Source organism: Thrips palmi, unplaced genomic scaffold (assembly GCF_012932325.1).
Source record: "Thrips palmi isolate BJ-2018 unplaced genomic scaffold, TpBJ-2018v1 HiC_scaffold_12, whole genome shotgun sequence".
Taxonomy (NCBI): Eukaryota; Metazoa; Arthropoda; class Insecta; order Thysanoptera; family Thripidae; genus Thrips; species Thrips palmi.
Genome location: NW_023144623.1, coordinates 4059596 through 4069656, shown reverse-complemented (window position 1 = coordinate 4069656; position 10061 = coordinate 4059596). Strand labels below are relative to the sequence as shown.

At 45.1% G+C, this 10061-nt stretch overlaps 1 protein-coding gene across 1 annotated transcript; it reads right to left on the bottom strand.

The window, feature by feature from the left end:
* Nucleotides 1-1643: 1643 nt before the first annotated feature.
* Nucleotides 1644-6025, bottom strand: LOC117640623. The gene is made up of 3 exons (XM_034377317.1): nt 5914-6025; nt 4755-4846; nt 1644-3169 (listed from the first exon to the last, which is right to left on the bottom strand). The coding sequence occupies exons 2-3, from the start codon at nt 4764-4766 to the stop codon at nt 2720-2722; spliced, it is 462 nt and encodes a 153-aa protein (XP_034233208.1). The 5' UTR covers nt 4767-4846; nt 5914-6025; the 3' UTR covers nt 1644-2719.
* Between the last annotated feature and the right edge of the window lie 4036 nt (nt 6026-10061).

Sequence of the window (10061 nt, the reverse complement as noted above, 5' to 3'; positions counted from 1 at the left end):
TAGGGGAAGTTGCCAAAATTGTGGGCCTTTTTGGCTCCTAAAAAAGTGAAAAAAATATCTCGTTCTAAATTTTTTTTAGTATTTTTCCTGTATTCTAGGGGTCATTCTAAACGCTTTTCCGAAGGAGGCCAGTATTTTCTCGCACTTTGATTTTTTCCTATACTTTAACATGGGGAGATGGCACGGAAGTTACCATGGCACGGAAGTTACATCATAAACAAAGGCGAAAACGGACCAACCCGTTCACCAAATCGAACAGGTGTCTCGCCTAAATTTTAAAGAGACGTGAAAGCGCAAAATGGCCAGGTGGACCGAAATCGATAGGCCAAGTAACACGCTTGCTATTGATGACACGGAATGTTACACAAAAACCTGACACATGCCGGTTTTTTACCTTTGACGGTCCAGCCAGCCGGAATGGGCCCTCCAGCGAAAATCCGCCTACCGCGCCGGAAAGAGGAAACCGCGCTGCTCTTTCTGGTCGCTGAGCCGAATTTTTCTCGCTACAGGTTCGGCGCTGAGGCGCGAAACTAAAGCTGACGATGTTTGAAAACCAGTACACGGTGGACATTTTTCATCCAATAAAGCAGGGGGTGGATCACTCGAATAAATTGCTACCCAAGGGTGTCAAAAAGGTTTGCCAACGGAAAAAAAGGCTGTTCGCGGATTTGCTCTCCGACAAATATTTCAGGAGATTTTCGCCTTGAAACACGGACTTTTTGGACAATGGACAGCACGGAAGTTACATTTTGCCCAGTTTTAGCCTGTTTTGACAGGGAATGTTTGAACTGCATGCTCGGTTAGTTGTGGGATAGTGGGGGAGATGAAGTCGAGTCATAGGAATCAAACCGCAGGTCGATACGTCGAAAAATAAGGAAAATGTGGCCCAAAGACACAAAAGGACCCACAATTTTGGCAACCTCCCCTAGATCGAGACATTTTCAGAGTTTAGAGGCGTGTCAACATATGTGACGCACTGTCGCATCCCCTTTTGTTCGATTCGATTTATGATGTAACTGCCACGAAGCACTCAAATTCGTGTGCAACAGTCTAAAAACGGAATAAACCGAGCAAAGAAGCACACACGAACTTGCACGTTAACATTTGCGACGCAACAAAAATGCTGCCAACCGATGAAATGAAAAGACAACAACGAAAAGAAAAGATACGGTAGTCGTTCTTTTCACTTCATAGGTTGGCATTTGATTTTCAGTGGCAGGACTTATATCCGTTCCAAAAGTGGTGCACAACGACACGGGAGTCTTCAGAAACAAGTCAGGGTTGGTTACAGATTCGAGATGAAGAGGATTTCCAGAATTTACCAATTTAAAAGGCATAGGAGTTATTAGACAAGTCTTGGGTCTAGGACAGCCGACCACACTCTCACTGACCACGTCCCCCACTCACCACTGACAAGTGACCACTTGGTACTCTGACCCCGCATACAAACTGGTCACACTCTGACCCCTAAATGCTGACCACAATAAAAAGCCCAAAAATCCAATATTTATTTAAGTTAAATGAGAAAATGGCCCTCATTTCCATGTCCAAACGTCGATGGAAATGACGACGAAATCTGAGGCAAAACGTTGTGCTTCGACACAAATAGTAAGTATAAAAAGAAAATTATTTTCAAAATCGAGGAGTTTGATTACGATTTTATCACACCATCCGAACTACATCTTAGCCAAACCTGTTTCTTAAAACAATTTTCAACAGGCATATATATAAAGTTTTCGATTATAGAACAGACAGCAACTGGTACAAACAAAATTGAAGAGGCTGTCTAAATAAACAGTAACGCCAGTTACTTCAAATCAAAATTAGAGAACATTTGTTCGGTATGCCAGCAGACGGTCAATCGTGGGGCTACAAAGCATGATTTGTGCGTGCATGGCTACCTGGAGCACTCTCTCGGGTACAGGCAGTAGGCCCCCTAGAGTGCGCCGCGAGCGCGACCCAGCCCGTGGATGCCCAACATATGTCATAGAGGCACATTGTTAAGTCACAGGCGCGCGAGCAATCTTCAGGATTCCAAGGCAAGTTCCTCAGGTGGAGATGGAGACGAGGATTCCTCTTCAGAAGTTCTTCAACGGCGGGGTCGCACAGCCAGAAGTGGACGCACCGGATATTTGAGGGTACGGGTGAGCCGAGCATCTCCAGCGTGGTGAGGCTAGGGGCAGTTGTTGGGTTCAGCGCCCGCATCAAATCGTAGCAGGGTTCCAGGTGCGACAAATCGATTGGATCGAACTTCAGGGAGAGAGTCCGTAGAGCTGTGAACTGAGGTACTGCGGCAGCTACCTGACGCCAGAAGTCTCTTCTTTCGTATGAGACAACCAGTTTAAGGGTTTCTAAGACACGGGCAGAGGGTGATGCAGCCAGAGCAGGTATGGCATCAGCATCTATGCTGTAGGGACATGGGGCAAGGGACACAAAGCGGAGCTGCGACGCCGCACGTAGAAATTCCGGGAGCCCTGAGACCGCAAAACTGCACAACCCACATTCGAAGGAACGTAGCCTGGGCAGCATTAATAAAGCAGACACGGGAAGCACGGTCATCCGGGAAAGCACACGTTCGAGGGTGGCGGCGTGTGCCTCCAGTAGATGTTCTACTAAAGCATCATGAGGTGGACGGCGCAGACAGTTGAGCTCGGTCAGGGACGGGCTCATCTCCAGGCCACTTATTGAAGCCACCTCGCCACAACCATCGATTGTCAATTTACGGAGACGGTCTGCCTTGTACACTGCCCCCCAGGAGCCCATTCACATCCACGGCGCCTTCTCTTCTCACAATATCCAGGACCAGTTGTTCAAGGCCACCGAGAGCAGATACCTTTTCTACTATAGCCGTGGCAAAGGTCACTTCGTGTGTGGTGGCGACAGACAGCGTAAGTTTAGCGACGACACACGAGGTGCGGGACACTTCGCTGGCAGCACCCCTAAGGTGATTCCCACTGATATCCAGTTCGCGGAGGCAGGGTGCGAGCCGGAAGGCACTGCGCCACAGATCATGGTCCTTCCATCTCAGCACTCGGACGCGGCGCCACAGGTCGGGGTGGAGACACAGATCACGGAGGCGGCGGCACAGCACGCGGCAGCTCAAGAGCTGTCTCGGCGGCAGGAACGCCAGCACGGCCAGCAGCGCGTCGTCCGGCAGGGCCAGCAGCAGCTGCGGCAAAAGAGCGCAAATTTAAGCATCGCAGATCAACGGGATCACCGGCCGCGACTGGACCGTTAAATCGAAGGCACAAAATTCACGCCCTTCAGGGCATTAACAGTCCATCACGCCCTATAAAAGCGTAACACGCGCAGTACAAACGGTTATGCCTTTGGAAGGGCATTAATTTTGCTAACACGTCCTATGCCAATTCACGCCTCCCCCCACTGTGGAAAAAATAATAGTAGCCTAAATCCTGTAGTGCTCTGCAAACTGAAATGTGTGCATGGCACGCTCTATTTGGAGCATGCCAAGAAGCACGCTTTAAATTGGAGCGTGCTTACTAGGCACGCTCTATATTAAAGCGTGCCTCCCAGGCACGCTCTATTTTTAAGCGTGCTTAGCAAGCTCACCAGCACAACGAAAATAAACTTCACATTTCAGGCGTCATAGGCGTCACAGCGCTAACAAGACTTGAAATGTTGCTTCTTTAGAGTATAAAATGGAAACCCTGTATTAGTACGTATTTATTAATTAATTAATTAAAAAATAAAAGCCATTACGAGCATTCAGGAGTGTGGTTGCCGTCCGTGCTGCAGTTTAGAGTGAGCTTGCTAAGCACGCTTCAAAATAGAGCGTGCCTGGCAGGCACGCTTTAATTTAGAGCGTGCCTGGTAAGCACACTCCAATTTAAAGCGTGCCTGCCAAGCACGCTCCAATTTAAAGCGTGCTTCTTGGCATGCTCCAAATAGAGCGTGCCATGCACACATTTCAGTTTTCAGAGTGATTAGCACAACTGTCACTGTAGTTCCGAGTACAGGATTTACTGTACTTTTTACAGGATCTACTGTTCTTTGAAAGGGAATTACTGTACCTCAGGGATGGAGTACGGAATATCCTCTACCAGGTACAGTAAATACTGTAGGCAGGCACAGTAAATACTGTGTTCTGAACTACAGTAATTCCGGGCAAAAAAAAACGGGATTCACAGTGGTTTTTTCGCACAGTGCCAAGGGCATAAAATGATTCACGCCGTTGGGGGCGTGAATCGTTTACGCCCAAGAAGGGCTTCTTTTTATGCCTTTGTTTCACCAGTGTTCCGTCGTGCAGTATCTCACTTCAACAAGAAACGTCAAGCAGCAGTCAGGGTTCAAGCTCGACGTCAGAATAGGTCAGATGAATAGGAATTCTGCAAGGGTTGCTGACGAATATCATGGTTTTCTCTAGTGTGACATTGTATGATGATAAAAAAAATTCCAGTCACAACCAGGAATTTTGACTTAAAGGCATTAAAAATCGCAGAGTACATGCCTTGCAATCTTGATTTGAATGGAATAAAACATGGGACAGAGTTGGGAGCCCAATAGAAATTGTTCAACCACGAACGACACACTTAATTCCATTGTAGAATTTTAGTGCGTGGTCTCCTACGATTTTGCGCTTACGTGCCTTTCGTACAAAATTGTACGCAAGTTCGCACAATCTGCGCGATTCTGCTTACAATTTCGTCGGAAAACGCTCCCTTGTTTCACATACAAAATTGTGCGAATTCATTCAGTAGTCTCATGATTTCGCAAGTTAAGAGAAAACCACTCACCGATTGTTCCATTGTTGAGGCACTGAGGAGGTATGCAGTGAGTGTTGAGCAGACAGAGCCCCGGCAGTGTTGACAATGTGGACGAACGTGATCTGAATGGAAACCAAAAGTCACTTCGGTTACGTTGGCCTAAGACCGGAATGGGAATTATACAATGAGTGACGAAGCAGGTACAACGGAGTTGTCCTTGTAGTGATTGTTCTTTTCATGACATACTTGATCAAGGCATCAAGCAGTGTAACAATCTCAATCTCAAACACACTTCACTTTGTGAACTGTTCATCTTTGTTTAACAAGACATAAAATAATTTTCTATATTGACAGCTCTTGTGGGGTTTTCATTCTTATTGTGAAGCAAAATCCTCCATAATAAGAAGCCTTCCTAGAAAGTACAAAGAAAATTCTTTGATGCCTCATTTTGTTCGCAGTTACGAAGCAAAGGCACTGGTGAAACTAAAACGTGGCTCTTGACTTTTTGCTAGAGTCAAGCATAAAGTTACGCTTGGGATGAAGCAGAAATTAGAAATTCCCCAATGCATTCAAGAAGTGGGAATCTCGACAGACTGACGCATAATTTCAACAAGTTCACGCATTTTCCAACAAGCTAACGTTTTCGAAAAAAAAAAATTGTACGCAGGATCACATAAATTTGTAAAAAATAACGTATGAATAATTAGTAATAAAAAGCACTTGCGCACTGTGGGAAAAAAATCACAGTAAATCCTGTGGTGATTAGTACAGCTGTCACTGTAGTTCAGAGTACAGGATTAACTGCACTTTTTTACAGGATTAACTGCACTTTTTTACAGGATCTGCTGTACTTTACACGGGATTTACTGTACCACAGGGGTGGAATACGGAATATCCTGTACCGGGTACAATAAATACTGTAGCCAGGCAAAAGTAAATTCTTTGTTCTGAACTACAGTATATCCCGGCAAAAAAATTTGACGGGATTCACTGTGGTTTTATAGCACAGTGTGCGAAATTACTGAGATCACGGACTAAAACAGTACCCAGGAATTAAGGCCGTGAAAAGGCTTTCTCTTTAAATCACTAAAAACCAGTCTACATAACCGGGTGGTGCGAATGAGACCACATAAGAACAATTGACCAAATGGAATTTTAGTGCTGAGTGCCAAATAGCAACCTAGGTTACCTTTGAGTGAAGTGGCTACTGCAGACGCACCGAACTTGATCACGAAACTCTGCACAGGCCGAGTGGAAGGAATGGTGTGCCGGTGTTGTTCAGCGGTTCAAAGCAGCTACTTCTGGAATGAGGACAGAAACGAATTAGCTTAACTTTATTCATAACCAGCCGGGCTGCTGGCAGGAGAATATTAACCCCGCAGATCACGGCGCACACTGAATGTTAATTTCTTACGAGACATCACAGTTTTTTGAACAGATGAATTTTTGGTGCAAGTTTCGTACGAAAGACTGCACATGTTTCCGCATTTATTAAAATAATAGCGTACACTCCCAATTTCCTACTCAGAAATGCCGGGCAGTCATAAAACTAAGCTCATACGCAGTACTTTAAGATACAAATCAGTCACAGTCCAGAGAAATTTGTTCATATTATGAAGAAAGTGGTCATAAGTTACTGAGAACTCTTCACCACAGATTACTACCTTCGCTGCGCTGTCAAAATACTAAGCCTTTTGTTCGTATTACGAAGAAGTAGTTCAGTAAGATATTCGGAGTGCACAAATTTGAACGGAAATTTCGCCTGTAGCAAAAACTGTGACGCCTAGAACAAAATATGCACCAAAGCAAAACAACTATTGAGGAACTGAGGCGTGGTGGCGTGATCAAAGCGAATCGGGCGGTAAAGGGACGTCCGTTGAATACAATATGTGCTATAGGTTGTGTTTGTGGCCTGCCTGCGTAACGCTGTGGTACAGGGTTCTACAATGAATCTTGAAATGGAAGAAGAGGAAAGAAAGCCCTCAAAACGGCATCTGCGAATGCGCACCAAATGGCAGGGGAACACATGCGCAGAAGCCGTTTTTAAGTTTTACTTCCGTTCCAAGATCTATTGCATGGGGGTATGGGGCGTCCAAGCTAACGTAACGAAAAGCCAAACCTATCACAAATGAGAGCACATTTCTTGAGTAGAAATAGAGTTCAAAGGAGTGATTCTGCGAAAAGTTACGCAGTGCGGGTCGGGTCCTGCGTTACGCCGTGTTAAATCAAAAGGGTCCTAACCTGCGTAACGCAATAAACAAACGGCCCCAAGGTACTTCCAGCCCTACTTGCAGAAAAATAGTCCCTGCCAAGAGCGAAACAGACATCTGCTGAAAAGTTACCTTTCCATACAATTATTTCAAAGATTTCGGTTAAACGCTCAAGAAACGCTATGCAGAAATAGACAGGCTAAGCCACTCAGCATAAGTAGTACATTCCTGAATGGACTCGGCCAGTGGGTCATTTATACTTCCGGTTTAGATTATCTCGCTTGCGCCCCACAGCACGAGTGGAATTAACTGCGGATTTCTCATCGGCAGTTACTTCTCTGTTAACAGCCGCGAACGGAACCTAGATTTAGGAGGAGCTGCAAATGGGCCCGCGCTCACATCTGAGTTCTGTGCAATGTCTTCTGGCCTGTGGAGTTTGAACAACGGAACAGTCTACAGTCGAAGTCGTCCGTATCCCTAACAAGGGAACCTATTCAGGGGGTACACTCAGATTTCGACCAAACTTTTTTTTTCGTAAGAATAACATATAAGATTAAGAATGCACCCCAAAGTTGGTGCCAAGATACATATCCACACCCCTCCTGACTTTTTTAAACGGAAAAAGGGGTAAAAATGGCCCATGTTTTTACATGCAACGAGCAGATTTTCGGTCGTAAATTGGGCAGTCGCACCAAATTTGTGCAAAATATGATAATATATGAAACAGACCAAAATTTTCTCTCATTTTCGTCACAAGGGGACCAAGCATTGAAGGAAATGACAAAAAACTCGACTTCAAATTTTCCGATTCGATGTCCGAAAATGACCCATACACTGCAAAAAAGCTTATTTTACCCCATTTTTAGGTTTTAAAAAATTGGTAAAGGGTGTAGGTATTTATCTTGGCACCAACTTTGAGGTGCATTCTTTATCTTATATGTTACTCTTACGAAAAAAAAAAAGTTTGGCTGGAATCTGAGTGTACCCCCTGAATAGGTTCCCTTGTAAGGCCACTTCGAATCACCGACGCTTGAGTCATCCAGCGTCCTCGAGTATGGCATTTCGAAACTTTCTTTTGTATTTTTATAACATCAAGTCGTGATACTTCAGTATTCTCTCAAGATATAAAACTGTCCGATTTTAATAACAAACCTTCGGTGCCCTCGTTCCTGCCCGTGACCCGGTCGAAGCTGGCTCACCAAATATGAAATACAGATTCTTCGTGGAATGTGTAGGCTGAATTTCGAAGTCGAATGGGCAAGGGTTCCTCCATACGATCGATTAGTGGATTGGTCATGTCTCGGCCTTTTCCCGAGAAGAGCGCCCGCGAGAAGCAGGATAGGAAACACCCGCTGCACCATGCACCCGAGGCCTCTTTCTTGCCCATCCGATAGTTCGCAGGCGCTCGGGTGACTCCTCCCCACACTTCTAACGCAATTATTTCCCATTATCTGAAGGAAATGGCGCAAGCATAGTACGAAGGTCGCTTTTCTTGGTGTTACGAAGGTTTATCTCTGTGACTCACAATAAAAATGCCGAACGAAGAAAACCTGATTCCTATTATGCTTGCGCCAAATACTATTACACTCTCAGCATGTTACTGACTTTTTCCTCATTAATTACGTATTCGTATAAGCAACAATAATACTTAAGTTTTTCTTTGTAAGTATACTAAGTCATATGTAACTTATTTCCTTGGTAAATTAACAAAATGAGCAAAAAGTCAGTGCTGAGAGTTTATATACATAGCTTGGAATTCAGTGGAAGACATTTACTCTACAAATTAAAGTGTGTACTCAGTGTGCATCTACAGAGGCACACTTGCAAGTAAACGTGGTGCAGGGTTTTTTCTTCCGTAGAGAGCATTATCTGAAATGCAAGCGAGTTTACACTACAAACCTAACTGTGTACTTAAAGTACACACTTACAAACGCATGCTTGGCCAAGTACACACAAATGCATGCTTGGCAAGTACACACTTACATAGCATGTTTGGCGCCGTATAACTCCATGCTAGGCGTTTGTATGTGAGTGCTTGCCAAGCATGCATTTGTAAGTGCGTACTCGGCCAAGCATGCGTTTGTAAGTGTTTGTACTGTAACGAAGTTTGGACAGGGGCAAGAGAGTTAGAGGGAAGCACTTTTGATTTCTTTGATCTGTCATTTTCAAGTTTGTGTGATTTGAAACACGAATTGCTTTGAAGGCTATCTCAAATGATTGAATTTGGCGAAATTCTCTTGCGTTTCAGGTAAGGTTCTTCATGCGAAAACGAACATAAGACACTTTGAATATGACCCCTCGATGAGCATGAGCTTTGACAAAAATGACATCAAGTTCTGATGAGATCCTCACCATTTGAATGTGACGAAAATGGCGTCCAATATTTTGCCATAAACTAGCGTCAAATATTTTCAGTTTAAAGTGACGCCAGCATGCACATTCCAAAACGGTGCTTTTCAGGCTCTCTCTCTCTCGCGCTCGCACTCCAAGCCACGTGCCTCGACGTATACCTCGCCTGGAAAATAAATCGCGTGACGGGATTTGGCACGATTTCTAACGACGGTTGGGTAGCCTTGTCTCCCTCGCACCTCTACGGGACACCCAGTTGAGAGCCAGCGCGGTGCGGTTATGTCGGGGTGCACCCGGTGCCGGTCGATGGACGCGGAGCTTTGCAAGTTCCACGCCTCAAACTTTGCCTTTTTGCTGCTTCGCCGTCGGCGCCTCGTTCTCACCTCCCTTGCCTAGCTCTGCATGGAGTTTCTCCCTGACCCTGCGCCGGATGATGATGGAAGCTCGACCAGAATTCGTTAAAAGGCGAGTGGCCAGGGCTCAGGTTCCAGGTTCGAGACGGAGAAATCCACGATTAATGGGAAACATCCGGGATGCGCACAGTAAATGTCTTACGGTGAAAGGCTGCACCAACATAATATGGTGGAGATTTTCTCCATAATACCAACGAAATTCGTCAAAATCTCTATAAGGTACAGTGAATTCTCAATGGTATGTTACGAAGTCAGCTGCACCACCATAATATGGAACATTTTCACCATAATATGGAGAATCTTCACTGTAGAACATTTAGAGTGCATTTAATTTTCAGTGCGACCACAGGAACGACACCGGTGTC